At 38.5% G+C, this 17212-nt stretch overlaps 1 protein-coding gene across 1 annotated transcript in view; it reads left to right on the forward strand.

The window, feature by feature from the left end:
• Nucleotides 1-16954, forward strand: part of LOC143385816 (contactin-3-like) — a 55947-nt gene extending 38993 nt beyond the window's left edge. The window contains exons 11-13 of the mRNA XM_076841334.2: nucleotides 6837-7023; nucleotides 16143-16255; nucleotides 16730-16954. Coding sequence (XP_076697449.2) covers nucleotides 6837-7023; nucleotides 16143-16255; nucleotides 16730-16954 — 525 coding nt within the window. The remainder of the gene's footprint in view (nucleotides 1-6836; nucleotides 7024-16142; nucleotides 16256-16729) is intronic.
• The last annotated feature ends 258 nt before the right edge of the window (nucleotides 16955-17212 follow it).

The following is a 17212-nucleotide window of genomic DNA, read 5'->3' on the forward strand; positions in this document are numbered from 1 at the left end:
AGTGGGCACCAAGAGGAGAGCGCGCTAGAGTTCCTGCCTGGAATCTACCATGGCTTTAAAGTCCTTTTGTGCTTAGAAAAAATAAACTCTAGTTCACAATAATCTCTTCGCTGTTTCTCTGAAGAACTCCAAGGTTCCAAACAAAAAGAAATGTTAACAAGATGGAAAAGATAATTACTCTGATTGATCTATGTGAGGTACATGCAGGCATTAGAGTATTACGCTGCACTCCCTAAATATGTACCATTACTACATGTTAATAAAAGTAAACATTAAGAAAGAATAAACCTTGGGAAGAACAAATTTAATAAGCAAATGAAACAAGTCAACATTTGCAAAATAATAAGAGTTGCATATTTGGGGGGAACTGCATAGGATTATTTTTTATGTGTGACAGAGGAACTTAAGAAATGTAATATATCAGAATGCCAAACCAAACTTTCTAGATGCCTTCCTCCAGCCTCCTGTTCCCACAACTGTATGGAATGTGCACAGGGCCTGATATTTTAATCAGAATAGAAAAAGATGTTAAATATTTGAGTACCTTTTTTTTTCTTTTGAGGATATGAAAATTCCACTTGAAGAAAAGCTGTGTGTCTGGGGTCTCATCTCCTGCTGTCTTGCAGTGAATTCAATTCACTGTGGCATGAGTTGAATGTACATAGGAAAATTGGGTACAGACAGCTGAGATATTCTTACATCAATATCAAAAAAGTAAAATGTGTTTAGGTGAATAAAAGGCAGACTTTGGGAGGGACAGAGGCTCGGTGATACAGCAGGAATGGTTTCCAATACCATGGAGACAAGCAGAGAGGAGAGGGTCCAGTATGTAGCAGGCTTCACTCTGTGTGGGGGATTCTGGGAATGACCCTCACTGCCCATGTGCTGCTGTGTTCTTTGTTAGAAGGTCCCTACTAAACCCTGGCACAGCACTATAAATGGTGGGGAGTAAACATCCCAGTCTCTCCTGAGTCCTGCTGATTAAACCCAAAGAGAAGTCAGAGGGCAAGGACATACACAATACCTCTCCCCGGGCTGAGAGCAGAGGAGGACAGACCTGGACTTATCTCCCTAAAAGACATTCAAATGCATTTCCCCCTCTGGCTTCTGCTGATTTAAATGTGTCCAATCTAATAGCTAAGTTAAAGTGTTCATCTCTCTAGAAATCTGTCAATACACATAAAATTATTTTAGTCTATTAAAAGAGTTTTTCCAACTTAACACCTGTTTCCTTCAAGCCTAAAAAAAGGTTCTACTTTTAAATACATTAGTTTTATAAGCTATATTTCATTTTATGTTTAAATTAAATGAAAGATCTGATGCAGTGATATTAAGGAGTACTTGGAGCAGGAACATTAGTTTTGGGAATAACCAAATTACTCACAGAAACTGAAATTATATTTTTAGTTTTGACATTCTTCAAGTTTGTTTCTGTTTATTTATCCAGATAAAAATATATTGACTTGTGAACTGGTTTTATTTTTCTTAAGGAAAAAAAATACCATATTATCTCATCAGAAAATTGAATTACCAGTGTTTATAGATGCAGAAAATTTGAGAACTTGAATACTAAGTTTGGTAGATCTCCATGGTCAGAGGAAGGAAACATTTTTAAACTGTTAAGAGTGAAGCCGTTTAAGTCATTTAGTAATTCCACAATATGGAGGGTTCTATCCCTAGCCACCATTCATCTATAGGAGACATGGTCCAGGAACCCCAGTGGTTGCCTGAAACCACAAACAGTAAAGTTCAACTTGTAAATTTGGCACAATAAGAGATTAATGGCAATAATTAATAATAAAATAGAACAATTATAACAATATACTATAATAAAGATTTTATGAAAGTAGTCTCTCAAAGTATCTTTGTGTATGTTGTTACCCTTCTTGCCTGTTTTTGAAAGAGGGCAGCTGAGACCACAGAGGGAAAACCCATGGATCAGGGGGACAGCTGTGTGTACAGGTCCGCTGTCAGCAGTAATGACCAGAACCTAGAGGCCCCTGCCCATCACGACCTGCGTTATTGCTGTCTACTCTGTCAGGAAATGAGGTCCTTCTCTCCCAGGCCCCAGCCTCACCTGTAAACCCCAACTCAGGGGCTCAGGAACGGCTCAGAGGAGCAGACTGGATCCCTCAGATTCTTAGGGATGAAGCATGGTTGAGAACCTAAGGCTGTCTTAACCAACCTCTTCTGTGCCTTTTATTGTTCCCTCACTAAATTCAGAGTTTGCACCATGAAAATGCTCATATCTTCAGCTCTGGAAAGATCTCAGCCATTTTTTCCTCTGAGCGTTGCCTTTTCCTTTATCTCTCCTTTGGGAACTCTGTTTGGAACTTTGCATTCTGTTCTCAATGCCACAGCTTTGCTTTGGTAATTTTCATTTCTTTGCTCAGGCTATGTCCTGGGCTCATTAATTCACCCTTCCACTATTAGTCTATAGCTTTACTCTTATTACTGATTTCCTTAATTTTTTAATCATTGCATTTTTTCAGGTCTACAAGTCCTACTTATTGTTTTTCAAATTGGGCTGATCTTTTTTTTTTTTATCTCCTATTCTTACATAATAGATTCAATCTCTTGTCAAACAGACTTGGACATTTTAGGTATAGTTATTTTATAATCCATTACTCATCAGTGTATTTAGCTGCCCTGCCTCTAGTCGTATCTACACTGGCTTTTTTATTAACAGGGTGTGTCTTGTGTTTTATTAACAGGGTGTGTCTTGGTAATGTGCGTCTCTCTGATCATCCTTTGTAGATGCCACCTTCATATTCTGTCAACTTTATATTCACCCTTTTCTGCACAATTACATTTTCAAACTTTGTTCCTCGAACATAGACATCTTTCCTTTCCCATCCCTGTATTGTGATTGTGCCCATAAAAATCCAAATTAGCATAGAAATATTCTCTTCTCTCAGTTGGAGTACTTTTATTATTTAAATACAGAACACAACTGAGAGGAAAATGGGATATTTGTCTTTCTTATTTCTTTCTTAACTATTCCACCTTATTAAAAAAACGATCTAGCCCTATGGAAGCATTTTTGAACAAAATTTCTTGAAACATAATGGAATTCTTTCAGAAAATTGGCAATATTAGTGGCACGTCTCTGTTTCCTTATGTTTTAGTTACATGAATATTTATTCAGCTCTTTAAGGAAAGCTGTTTAAAAAGATTATATAATCAGTCTTCACTAACTAGTATCATGTTCAACTTTTTCTCTGTGTCTAAATGTTTCTAATACCTCTCAGCAACTAAGATCTAAAAATAAAGCTCTCCTTCTGATGCGTGGAGATTGGTTATAGTACTTTAAAACAGGTCGCTATCAAGAATTTTCAAGTACTTTCTATAAACGGATTTACAAAAAGAGATTCCACATTACCAATAATAAATTATTTTTATGTCTTCTTTAAATCAGCCTCCTAAGAACATTTTTTTAGGCAACTTGTGTTCAACCAGTTTGATATGTCAGAAAAGGAACAACCCTGACACTGGAACCTGACAGGGGAGGGAAGATTGGGCGGTCCTGATTTTACCACCTGAATCCTCCCTGCTGCCGTCTTACAGTCATATTTATATGCTACCCCCGTCTATGCTGTATCCCAAGCTTCAGGTTTTGTGTCTGGTACATTTTATTATAATTATTGATCTGTATCATTCTTAGTTAATAACTAGACAATGCTCTTACGAGCAGGGAAATCTTCTTATCATTTACGGATCATCTAGACCTAACAACACACAGTGTTTTCTCTTGGTGAGTCTACCATATATAAAAGCTTTTAGTATCCATTAACAGGCTATTTGGCTATGGCATTAGAAAAGAAACCATGTATCCTTTTCAATGCCACTTGTTTGGGCTCACATCCTCCCTTTGAGATTCTTATTAAAACTAATAACCCTTCTCTGAGAGAAATTCACATAAAGGCATCCATAGATCAGCATTTTGTGTGAATATAAGGGTACATATCCTTCCATGTGCACATACATAGGGAGATTTTTATCTAGCACAATATATAATTTGCTTTCACTTATCATTTAGGGCCTTAACACTCACCCAGTGGTGTTTTAAGAGAGAGTAAATTGTAGTGTGTTTTGTACAGAGGATTGACACTTGTAATCAGCTGTGGCCCATAAGCACATTTTGTTTGATCAACACAGTATTGGTTTTGAGTCAACCCTAAATTTAGGATATTTTACATGAAAATTAGAACTCTGCTTTTTTAAAATTAATTAATTAATTAATTAAATAGAAAGTCTATCCTCCTCCAATCAGGCAAAGCTGAGTAGCTCCATTATTAAAAATCTGCTCTGTCCTATGTCCAGCTTCCCAATCCCTTAAGCCTTCTTTCCTTTCCTTTTTCTTTCTTCTTTTTTTTCCTTTTTGGCCACTGAGCTATGTTCTTAGTCTTTAAGTTTTTGTTTTTGTTTCTTGTGGTCACAAGCCTTTACCATTTCCAACATTCTGTGCACTCAGAAGCAATTATTGCCAGTTTCATTGAGCTCAAATTGCTTTTTAGTTGTATAAGTTATAATAATTATTTCCTATTTTTATATTTTGCCTTCAACAGTAAAACATAAAGGCCAGAACAAGGTGGCCATATACTGCAATGAAGAGAGTAGAGCTGGGCGTCGTGGGCACACCTGTAGTCCCAGCAGCTCGGGAGGCTGAGGCAGGAGGATCGCCAGTTCAGAGCCAGACTTAGGGACCACAAGGAACGTGGCAACTTAGTGAGACCCGGTCTCTAAATAAAATACAAAATAGGGCTTGGGATGTGGCTCACTGGTTGAGTGTCCCTGAGTTCAATTCCCAACACCAAAAAGAAGAAGAAGAAGAAGAAGAAGAAGGAGGAGGAGGAGGAGGAGGAGGAGGAGGAGGAGGAGGAGGTGGAGGAGGAGGAGAAGGAGAAGGAGAAGAAGAAAGAACGAGTGAACAGAGATTGTCTATATTTATAAAAGTAAGAAATATGCTTAAGCCCTTGTGAGAACCTAGTAGATCTGCTGTTGTATTTACTATGTGGCCCCTGCTTTAGATCAGCAGATAGTAATACCAGGTCTTATCTACACAAAGAATATGTAAACTTTCCTAAATCACTTATTTGCATAAATTTTTGTATTTACTTTGTTTACTTATAGACAATCTGTATGTTGAAAAAAAGAAAGCATACAAAATTTTATAGTAAAATACTTTATAATGTGAATTGTAAGTACTTAAGAATGTATTTTTATTTTATTCTCTACCTTTTTCCTCCCTTCAGCAAATATTCTCTTATATTCATATTTTTTCACCATATGTTTATATATCTTTCTCTTAATTAATTAATTTATTTTAATCAGGTATAAATGACAGCAAAAGGCATTTTGATTCATTGTTCACAATTGCAGCACAACTTTTCATTTCTCTGGTTGTACACCATGTAGCATCACATCATATGTGCAGTCGTACATGTACCTAGGTTAATGATGTCCATCTCATTCCACCATCTTTCCTGCCCCCATGCACCATCCCTACCCTCTCTCCCCTTTGCAGGACCAAAGTTCCTCCATTTTTCCCATGCCTCCCCCTCCCTGTTATGGATCAGAATCCACTTATTAGAACATTTACCCTTAGCTTTTGGGGATTGGCTTACCTCACTTAGCATGATATTCTCCAACTCCATCCAGTTACCTGCAAATGCCACAATTTTATTCTCTGTTAATGTTGTGTAATATTCCATTGGGTATATATACCACAGTTTCTTTATTCATTCATATATTGAAGGGAATCTGGTTTGGTTTCACAATTTAGCTATTGTGAATTGTGCTGCTATAAACATTGATATGGCTGTGTCCCTATAGTATGCTGTTTTTAAGTCCTTTGGGTATAAACCAAGGAGTGGGATAGTTGGGTCAAATGGTGGTTTCATTCCACATTTTCTAAGGAATCTCCATACTGCTTTCCAGATGGGTTGCACCAACTTGTAGTCCCACCAGCAATGTATGAGTGTGCCTTTTCCCCCACATCCTTGCCAACACTATTGTTTTCTGTATTCTTAATAGTTGCCATTCTAACTGGAGTAAGATGAAGTCTTAGAGTAGTTTTGATTTGCATTTCTCTAATTACAAGACATGTTGAACATTTTTTCCTATATTTGTTGATTGAATGTATATCTTCTTCTGAGAAGTGTCTATTCAGGTCCTTAGCCCATTTATTGATTGGTTGGTTGGTTGGTGTTAAGTATTTTGAGTTCTTTATATGTCCTGGTATGTCTAAGATCACTTTGCGTGGCCCAGGATAATGAAATATATGAAAAATATTTTAATGCCCATTCCTATTGAAAATCAGCCCTTTTAACTGCTTTTACTCCCTCTGGTGCAGCTCTGTGTGCACTGTTAGTCACCTGACAGTGGCTGGCACTGCAGGACAGTCAATCTAATAATGTTTTCCTCTGACAGTTCACTTTCTTCCAGGAAGGAACCTCAGCTGTCCATAGAATTCGTGCCTTTCTGCCAGTGTTCTGGACTTGACCTTGGGCTCAGTTGGTTAAGAGTTGAGAAGGCAGGCAGATTTCCCCTTCCTTCTCCCACTGTGATATCGTAGTCTGATCATGCTCAACACTCTAAATTTATCTGCTCTGTCTGTGTACATGTTTGTCCTTATTCTCCTCCTAGGGTTCCTTTCCTGTGTGTACACTGCTGTGCCACAGAGCCTAATGCAGCACCTGGCACACAGTAGATCCTCTGGAAGTATTTGTCAAATAAAGAAGAAAGTAAATCGCAGTCTCATTTTAATGAAAACCACAGAATGAGGAAGGTGGTGCTTTGTCCAGCCTTCTCATCTGGTGCATCTTCCTCACCAGGTGCGGTACTGGGTCAGTGTGGAAGAGCAGGAGTCCTCAAGCAAGGTGAGAGTGGCTGGAAACGAGAACTCAGCCAGGCTCCGGGGACTGAAGAGCAACCTTGCCTATTACGCGGCTGTCCGGGCATACAAAAGTGCAGGCACCGGCCCCTTCAGTGCCACAGTTAACGCGACCACCAAGAAAACCCGTATGTATTTTCCCACCTTTTGAATATCTAGGAAAATAGTCTGTATTAAAAATGATGGCATCCTTCAACATTTTCAGTAGACTAGTCAGGTCATTAATCCCACTGAGTGATATAAACCTGGTCCAAACCCTTACTCAAGCCCCACATAGTCTAGTCTTCATGATAGCCCTAAATATTTAAATGGAGGCTCCATATGAAAATGAATAAGCACCTCTTGATAAATCTTATGGTGCACTGTTCTTTTTAAATGGGATGCATTTCAATGGGTTCATTTCCATTAAATTTTAGTTCCCCCAAATCTTGGGTGTTATTGATAAGCAGAAATAAGTTTAATAGCAACGACTTGGAAGTGGTATTTTTTTTCACTCTTTAATTTTCTTTCTCACATTATTCAAAAGATGGCAATATACTTTAACAGGTAATGCTCAGAGATTCTGGTGCACACGTAGATATTGATACTTTGAAAACTGAAGCAGAGATAGCTGTGTCACCTTCAAAGCTGAGTTTCTGTTGACTGTGTGTTCACAGGTAAAACTCACCTGCAGTAATGAGCAGTTATGATTTAAGTAGCCTATGAGAAATCATCAGTTTACATTTTGGAGTGTCCCACAGAAATTTCAGTTGAAATGTTCTCATGATGCCCAGCTGATCGTGGTGTCTCATTGCTGCTCTATCACAGCACACCCATCTGAGTTGTGCTGTTTATTCTTTTATAGCCAAAAATGACTGAGAGCATTCATGAGCCAAGCCATCCATGTTCAGTTCCTTCTTATTTTCGTTCTACAGGTGATAAGAAAGGGGAGCGAAGAAATTAGGGGATTTTAGCACATTAATATTTTTGCTTGCAGAAAACCATTTCCTTAATTTAATTTTCAAAATTTACTCTAGTAAATTTATCTGCTTAACTGATTTTACAAAGGAGTGAGGCAGTGATTATGTTTTGTCACCAATTTCATTAGTCCACTCCTGCGTTCATATGTTATTTCCAAATTTATTTGAAAGCATACATTTACTGGCTAAAATGTCTAACAACTTTAATTACATGAAGTTGGATATAATGGGCCAGCATTGTTATTGATAGTTTAAAATATATATAAACATAATCCTACTGCTTTAGATGTTAATTGATAAGCATCAATTTTATCAGGGAAGTTTGCACATTTATCTTTGCATTATGTATAAGGGGGGAAAGAGCATGGCTGGTAGCTTACCAGCATAATGAATGTCACAGAGCAAAAGTTTAGCAACAAAATATTTTAGTACCTTCACAAGCAGCAGCTCCTATGGCAGTTGAACATTTTCCTTGCCTGATCATGAGGGAAGGCTAACCAATATCATGCATATCATGTGGCTGCTCTTAGAAAAAAGGAGAACATTGGCTTGGAAATACGTACACTGAAAACGTTCTGTATTTACAACTTTTTACTAAATATGTTTGTCTTTCCCAGTAACAGTTCTGAATTAGTAAAACATATAAATACACCATTATATATACATTGAAATTCTGATTGTGAAGATGTATGCAGACAGCTTTGTTAGCTCTTTCTTCAGACTTGATAATCGATGTGATTACTCATTGGGAAATATGGTCACACAAGATGGTTTCATGTCATGATGGAATTGGTGAAAAACAGTGAATTGGGAAGACAGTTCACAAAGGAAGAGGCCGATTATAAGTTAGTGAGAATGTAACAATAACATACAATGAATGAAGTAAAATTGCAAGAAGAAGGAAAAAACCTTTTATAATTTAGATATAGCATATAAATAACCAATTTAAAGTACAAATTTTTCCGTAACAGTGATAATGATAATTATACTATGAATGACTAATACTTAGTGAGCAATTTCCAGTCACAGTTCCAAGTACTTTTCCTGTATTGATTCTTAATTCTCACAGCGACTGCATGGCCTGGAAGTGGTGAGGATCCTCACTCTAGAGATGAAAGGGCTGTGGCACATAGGGCTAGATGACTTTACAGAAAAAGCAGAGAACGTGGCAGGACAGCCATACAGACCCAGAAATGCTCTTAAGCACTCCTCTAACCATATGATTAAAATATTCATGACTCATGTGGTGCTAGTATCTATTTTGAGTTTGCTCTGTGCTTAGGAGCTGGGTAAGGTAATCACAGATAGACAGGGTTTCTGTGCTGATAGATCAGTCCTCTGATAGGAATTTCAACAACTGAATAAAATCTCTTCAAAATTATGCCCTCCTGGTGCTTCAATTTGCCTACACTCTACATGGTGACCTGCAGATGTTATTAAGGAAAAGTTTGCTACAATGTGTGGGAAATCCATAAAAGATCATTAAAACCCCTGGGCATATTAAATGGTACATTTAATTTTTAAATTTTATGTTAACAATTGTTCAAACATGTGCCAAAGTAGAAGTAAAACTGACTCTTTTAAAACTATTCCTACTAATCATCCTAACCTTTGACAGGGTCCAGCTCTGAATCCTGTTTAAGAATTATAGTAATGCGCTTGTGAATATTACTAGGAAGAAAATGATCTGTATCCCTGGTGCATAAAGAACTAAGATGGCATTTGTTTTTTACGTGCTCTCTTTCTCCCCCTTCGATATGTCACCCTTGAAGGGAAAGAGTCCTTCCAAACTCACTCACCAGTCCAAACCTAGCACTCATTATCTGTGGAAAGGCTGGCTGAGTGGATGAATCCTCAAAACCTAGGTCAACCTGGAAGTACTACCATTAATCGGATGAGCTTCTTCTTGTCGGCACATTGCAAATTCGGAACATACACTGCAGCCTTTTACCACCTTGCTTCCAAGGCGCGACTATCACCTACTCAGAATCCTGGAATTCTATATGCAAGGCTTATATCAGCACAGAGCATAGGTGATATTTCTGATTAACGTAAAATAACACAAGGATTCTCAAGGATAGTACTGTAGCTTCCATTAAACACTTAATTTTTTTGATATCCAAATACTTGGGCTTTTTAAAAGCATTTTTAAGTTAACATTGATTAGCCTCTTGAAGTAATCTAAGTTGTGTTTCTGTCACATGCAACCCAGAGAGTGAGCTCTTGACAACATCATCGTCAGTGAGGCTGATGAGGAATAGTGGCAGATGGCTTCAAAATGGAGAAATTTCGTTACTTTCTAAAAGGAGACTTTGTCAGAGTTTTACATCCAGAATTCACAAGAAAGAATCTGTAGGACCAATATTTTGCTTTGCATAACCGAAAATTCAAGAGGTAACTGTGGTTGTCAATGTGGATGGATCCAGGCCCTCAACATCCTCAAGAATTATCTAATAAGAACTCAAATTAAACATTTCTTAAATTGAGCTCTCGATTGCACTCCCAGCCATTACAAACCTGTATCTTCTACAATTTCAGCAAAAGCAACCACCATTATGTCAGTCCCTTGGGCCAGCGGATCCCAGTCGTCATTAACGCTCTTTCTTTCATACCCTACAATGGATGCAGTATCTGACTTTAAATTTGCTGAGAATCTACCACTTACTGCATTCACCCTAGAACACACTACCCCATCTCTCCCATGGATCAGGGTATTGGCCTTTACTGTCGAGATGTTCTGCCCTGGGTCAGAGTGATCCTAAAGGTGTCACACTGTTGCTCAGACCTCTCCACTCCCTTTCCATCCACTCATTTATTTATTTTTTTTATTGGTTATTCAAAACATTACAAAGATTGCCACTCTTTATATAAATCCTTAAAATACCCAAAAAGGTCTTCTACAATCTATCCCCACTTCCTGTTCCTGCTCATTTTCTCCTGAGCTGACTTGCCATTTCACTTTTCCTGTGGGGCCTTGACCTTTGCTGTCCAGATGGCCAGGAGACACTCCTACCTCTCTTAGGCCCTCCCTGCAGTATGTCCTCAGTTCCCCCTGAGTCCATATTTAATCAGCAGCCCTGCGTCTCCTGATATCCCCTTATCCTGCTCTGTTCTGGGGCACCACTTAGAGCCACGTGCATACCACATCTTGCATGTGGTCATCTGATTGCTGCCCCCACTCCTTGCTGGAGTCTCATCTCTTTGAGGCATAGACATTGTCAGGTTTGATCATTATTTAACTCCTGAGTTCTCCCAAGTAATCAGAGCTGCTGCCCAATGAGTATCTGTTCAACAGTGACTCTCTCCAGGTCTGTTTCTCTTCCTGGTGGAATCGGTTTAGTTTAGTTCCCTCTTCAGGGTAGCAGTATTCCTACCAGAATGCTAAGGACTGTTTTCTATCATCCGAACCCTCTGGGGAGAGTGGGCATCTTAGTTTCTGAGTTTTGGATGAGTCATAAAGTAGATGTTTCTGTTTCAAAACATGGTGTCCATTTCCTGTGATCCAAAGATTTAAGTCCATTAATAATACTTTAAGTGATTCTGAAATGAATCTTTCTCCCTGTTGGACAGAAAGTAGCTTTTGATTACTTGATTTCTGCCCAGTGCCACATTTTTGGGCAGCTTGCTTACTAATGTTGATGATCATCTCAAGGGAAGTCTGTGCCGAGTGTATTTTTCAGCTACTGCTGACAGCATTCCCTTTCATGAAAGTCATCTTATTACCATCAGGTGTCCAAGAGAAGGAGCTGAGAAACATACTGAGTTTTGTATAATTAATCTCTGCAAGCATATGTTCTTGAAATCCCATATTTTTAAAGGAAATGCCAGGTACAGTCACCAGTATGGAGACATTATCCCTGAAAACTCCACACAACAATGTTCTCCAGATGAACAACCTCTATTTTTTATTATATGGAGGAAAACATATTTACTATAGAAAATTTGCGGGGGAGAGGGGGAGAAAATAAAATCACCCACAAATACTATCCTGTCGTGCAGAAATAAGATCATTAAAATAATTTGTCTTTTCCTCCCAGACTTGTGTTCCATGGATTATTTCTCTTACATAAAACATCTCTTGAAGGTTATGCTGTGTATTTAGTTACCTCTGTATCATAGTACTATATTTTATTCTTTTGTGATAACACCCCACAAATTATTTAGTCATTTTCCTATTGTAGGAATGTCTTATATTCCTCACTTTATTTGGTCTTAGAAATATCATAGTGGCCACTTTTTGCATGCTGAGTTTACAGAATAAGTAAATTGATAGGGCTGATATTGAGGAGTGACAGTCAACCCAGAGGGCCTAAGAAAAACCCTCCAAGATAAAACTATTTTGTTATGTAACATTTAAAAGTACCCACATAATCTTATAGCCTGTCACTCAGTGTTATTCTACAAATCTTAGGAGATGCTGCCTTTATACAAAATAAATTCATTTGTTGCCACGTTTTCTGTCTTAGCATACTGCAATAATAGAAATTGAACTGACAGAGGAAAAAATCTATAGGATATGATTGTTGATAAATAATTTCCAAAAATATTTAAAATGCAGACCACACATCAAGTTAGGCCCCAAAACATTTAAAATTGAGTCAGCCTATTCTGGGTTGTGTTTCTGCACAGAACAGTAAAATGAGAAGTCCTAGGAGAGATGCGCTGTCGAGATCCCCTGCCCATTCCCACTTCACACCTGCTCTGTGCCTTTGAAGTTCACAGTGCGCCTTCAAAGCTCTATAGCCTACTGGCCGTATCAGTCACATAGGGCCAGTTCAGTGCAGTTCCACAGGTCCCCACTCCTCAATGGCTTAGAACTAAATAGTGTCTCTTTCCTACTAGTCACCAAATGTTGATCATGAGTGAGATTCAGACCTGATCTGTTCTATCTTTACTCCATGGCCCAGACATTAGGAACAGCCACTCTCACTGATGTGCTGGTCTCATGGCAGAAAGAAGAAAGGCCAGTTCAGTTCCCAGCACTAAAAAAAAAAAACAGAAAGAAGAAAGGCCAGCCACGCCCTTTCATTTTTTCTTAAAACTCCCTCATTGAAACCACCTGTTTCTTATTTGCTCTTATTTCACTGGTGAAAGCATATCCAGTAATGAAGCCTGAAGTCCCCATGATGCCCAGGAGCAGGGTGGTGCGTCCTCTCCCCAGAGGGGGCAGCAGGAGCCTCACAGCCCCACCTAATGCCAGGTAGAAAAGTATAAGGTCATCAGGGTGCAGAATTAAACAGAGCTGTTTTGAATCCACATAACACCCCTTCCTAGTTAACTATCTTAGGATTGTGTTAAAATTTTTAATTGTACTGAATTATATTCATAAGTTGGAATTTACCATCTTGGCCATTTTTTAATGCACATTTGCAATAGGGTTAAAATAAGGTTAAGGGCACAGATGCAGCTGTGTGAGATGGTCAAGACCTTCTCCACTGCACAAAACTGAAGCTCTCCATCCATGAGACCAGGTCCCATTCCCCTCCCCAGCTCCAGGCAACTGCCATCCTACTTTCCATCTCTGAATTTTACTATTCCATGTTATCATATATAAACAGAATCACACAGTATTTCTTTGTATGATTGGCTTATCTCATCTACCATAATGTCTTCCAGGTCCATCCATGTAATAGAACATGTCATGATGTCATTCCTTTTGTTTTATTTTTGTTTTTTTGGTACCAGGGATTGAACCCTGGGGCATTTAACCACTGAGCAACATCCCCAACCCTTGCTACTTTTTGTTTGTTTGTTTGTTTTTTGAGACTGGTTCTCAATAGGTTGCTTATAGCCTTGTTGAGTTGCTGAGATTGACTTTGAATCTTCTGTCCTCCTTTCTGAGCCTCTAAAACCACTGGGATTACGGGCATGGGCCACCATGCCTAGATCTTCATTCTTTTTAAAGGCATATGCTTATAGCCCCCTTTTGTTTATCCATTCATGTGCTGATAGATTGTGAAAATGATTGTGTTAACCTTTTCATTGTTGTAAATGAACATGAGTGACGAGTATGCATCTTTGTGTATTAACTCTGAGTTTTTCAAATAGGCACCGTGACAATGCAGGGAATTTTTAAAAAGAATATTCTGGAATTTCTCACACTTTATGGACATTTACTATGCATTTGTTACTAGCAACAATAGAACCTTGAAAATGGAAGAAAGTTCATCTGGCCCAGAATCTCCCACATAGTGTCATTCTTCCCTGTCATAATAAGGCAGATGATTATTCATGTGATTGTAAAATTCTAAGTGAAATATTAGTTTAATTTACTTTAAATACTATCAAACAATGTAATTAGCACATCCAGCTCATTATTATGTGAATGTTAATGTTTAGAATGTGGCTGAAATAAATGTTTATGCTTTTAAACAAGTGCGTTTTTCAAAAATAGCAAAATGATCAAAATGGAACATGTCTCTCTGGTGCTCAGGAAACACTGATATGATTTGAAAAGAGCTTTGAAACCCTCTGTTTTTCCTCTTTCATTTTTCAGATTTTTTTTTCTTTTTGTCATTTCAAAGAGTATTCATATTCATTTCAGGCTGAACTCATTCAAGTCATCTATTTTGGGACTCACACAAGACAAATCCCAATTTTCAGTCCTATGTTCTGCCAGCCTGCTGTTGGGGGTCAGTGTATTTACCCAAAATTACTCAAACTTTCTATAACTTGTAAGCACCCATATTTTGGTAGGCCAAACCATGCTGAATGAAGGATGTTTTCTGAGCTCCATCAAATCAAGCTGTCTTTTTATGGCGCTGTCAGCCACAGGGAATCACAGGTGCTGGGAAAGTGTTCTAACAAGTGTGGGTTCATAGCATCTGGACTGGGCAACCAAATCTCTAGTATTTCAGTCCTAAGCAATTGCCCATATACATTCTTACAGATGTCTTATCACAGCATTGCAGTGTAGACAATCTGAGCTGATCTGTTAGTATCAAATCACAAAAATTTAAAGGCAACAGAACAGTGTTAAAGAGGACACAATCAACCAAAGAACCCACCAGGAGGACAGTCTTGAACGGTGTTATTAGCCACATAACTGCACATGAGAGCTTTTTCCATCTGTAAGTCCAGCTGTATTTCCATCCTGGCGTGAGTCAATGATGTTTAGAAATTCCTCTGGAGAGGTAATTGTTTATATCACTTTCCCATTACAAATTCAGTTAACCAAATCACATTCTGTGCTTAAATCCACAAGAATAAGATATTTCAGCATGGTTTGGGCAGTTATGATGCTGTTGAAAAATGAGTAATATGTTTGCTGTTTTGCAATTGACAAGGAACTGAATCCCTAATGTCCCATCCATCCATATTAGGGAGTGCTTCTGACCACGTCCACCCAAGTCACCCAGAACCAGTTTCCTCTCCAGGTTGCTAAGCTGTGGCTCCATGTTTATAAACCTATGAGAGTTTCATTAATCCTCTAATGGAATTCTCTTTAAATTTTTAGTGTTTTGCCTTATTTTTCTCAAAAATTGATTTGAACTCAGAAAAAAAGACTTTAAAATATGGATTCTCTGTGGCAATTTTTCACATGTGTAGCTATTACTTCACGAGAATAAATCTAAGTATTCTTATTTTTGATTGCCTCTCATTTTGCCCATCTCATCTTACAACACTGGCTTGAAAATCATCCACACTTCATTTCATGTGACTTTAATCTGCTCCTTTGGCAATTTCTCTCAGCCTCTCTGTGTGTCAAAACAAGTCCAAATGCCTGCTTTTCCTGGTTCACCCTCAAGCATCCCTCTAGTGGTGGATAAAGGAACTTGTGTCTCTGTATTGTCAGTTTGTCTTCTGGGAGACTTGAAGTGCATTAAATCCTTAAAGTATGTGTTGAGCCAAGTGTGGTGGCACAAGCCTGTAGTCCCAGCAGCTTGGGAGGCTGCAGCAGGGGGATTGCAAGTTCAAAGTCTGAGCAACTTAGAGAGGTTCTAAGCAACTAAATGAGACTTTGTCTCAAGATAAAACATAAAATCAAGAGATGGGGATATGGCTCATTGGTGAAGCGCCCCTGGGTTCAACCCCTGGCCCCCAAAAATTAAAGTAAAATAAATTATGTGTTGAATATGATAACATGCAATTTCTCACAGTTTAATTGAAATGCCCCTTTTAAAGGAAGTTTTTCTATTCTGTTATTTTTTCTTTTTCCTGATTCCATCTACATACCATGCCTTACCAGAGAGTCCCTGCAGTCGCCTCGGTGCTCAGCATGTATCTGCTCATGTAAAACAGTACTCCATGCTCAAATCAGTTTTAATTTCTCCTTTTTGCATTGCAAGCTCCCAGTCAGCCTCCTGGGAATGTGGTTTGGAATGCTACAGACACTAAAGTGTTACTTAATTGGGAACAAGTAAAAGCAATGGAGAATGAATCAGAAGTAACAGGCTATAAAGTAAGTTGAATCATTTGCAACACTGTATTTTCCCTTTTTCACTTATACTTTGCAAATCTTTAAAAATTTTGATGATATTATTTCAGTAATCCAATTTTGACATAAACATCAAGTTTTTCATAAAAGGGTATACTACCAAACTCTCTGAATTGTTAAATACAGATTTACATGAAATAATGGTGCTCACATGGGAATTGTGGACACGATGTTTGTGCATTGTGTTAATCAGCTTTCTATATTTCTAACAAGCTCCTCCAGGGCAGAAAGCTGCTCTTCCCCACCTCCTTGATTTTGAGAGCATAATGATCCTAGTGTCTGCCAATCCATAATCCAGGACCTATGCATGGAGCTGGGAATTTGTTTTTGTATTCTGATGTGGACAGAATGACAAAATAATTTCAGAGCAACGAGAGTATGTGAAGAAAGTAAAAGAAGGTAATGTAAGAATGAAGTGTATTTGTTCATGCGTTTTAGGTATTCTATAGGACTAGCAGTCAAAATAGCATGCAAGTGCTGAACACAAACCAAACTTCAGCTGAACTTGTGCTGCCCTTTCAAGAGGACTACATTATTGAAGTCAAGGCTACCACAGATGGAGGGGATGGCACCAGCAGTGAGCAGATCAGGATTCCAAGAATAACCAGTAAGTTGGTTGGACTCAGCTTCCCCTTGACCTGCGTCAGTGTTGTTACCCACTAGGAGCCCATCAGCCACTGCCCCTCCCTCCACCCACCCTTTTCTCCCAGCATGCCCTTCATGTGAACACAAGGTGATTTTGCAACATGAGCAAGTAAAACCAGGAAGAAAACCTCTAGAGTGGTGCAGAACAGGGAAAAATATGAGCACAGAAAGGAAAGACATGGAAAAGTAGTTTAAAACTCCATTCATTTGAATTATTTCCCTTATTTATTGCACCTATAGATTGCCTAGAATAGAATTCCCAAAGCAGTTCTCATG

Source organism: Callospermophilus lateralis (assembly GCF_048772815.1).
Source record: "Callospermophilus lateralis isolate mCalLat2 chromosome 11 unlocalized genomic scaffold, mCalLat2.hap1 SUPER_11_unloc_3, whole genome shotgun sequence".
Lineage (NCBI taxonomy): Eukaryota > Metazoa > Chordata > Mammalia > Rodentia > Sciuridae > Callospermophilus > Callospermophilus lateralis.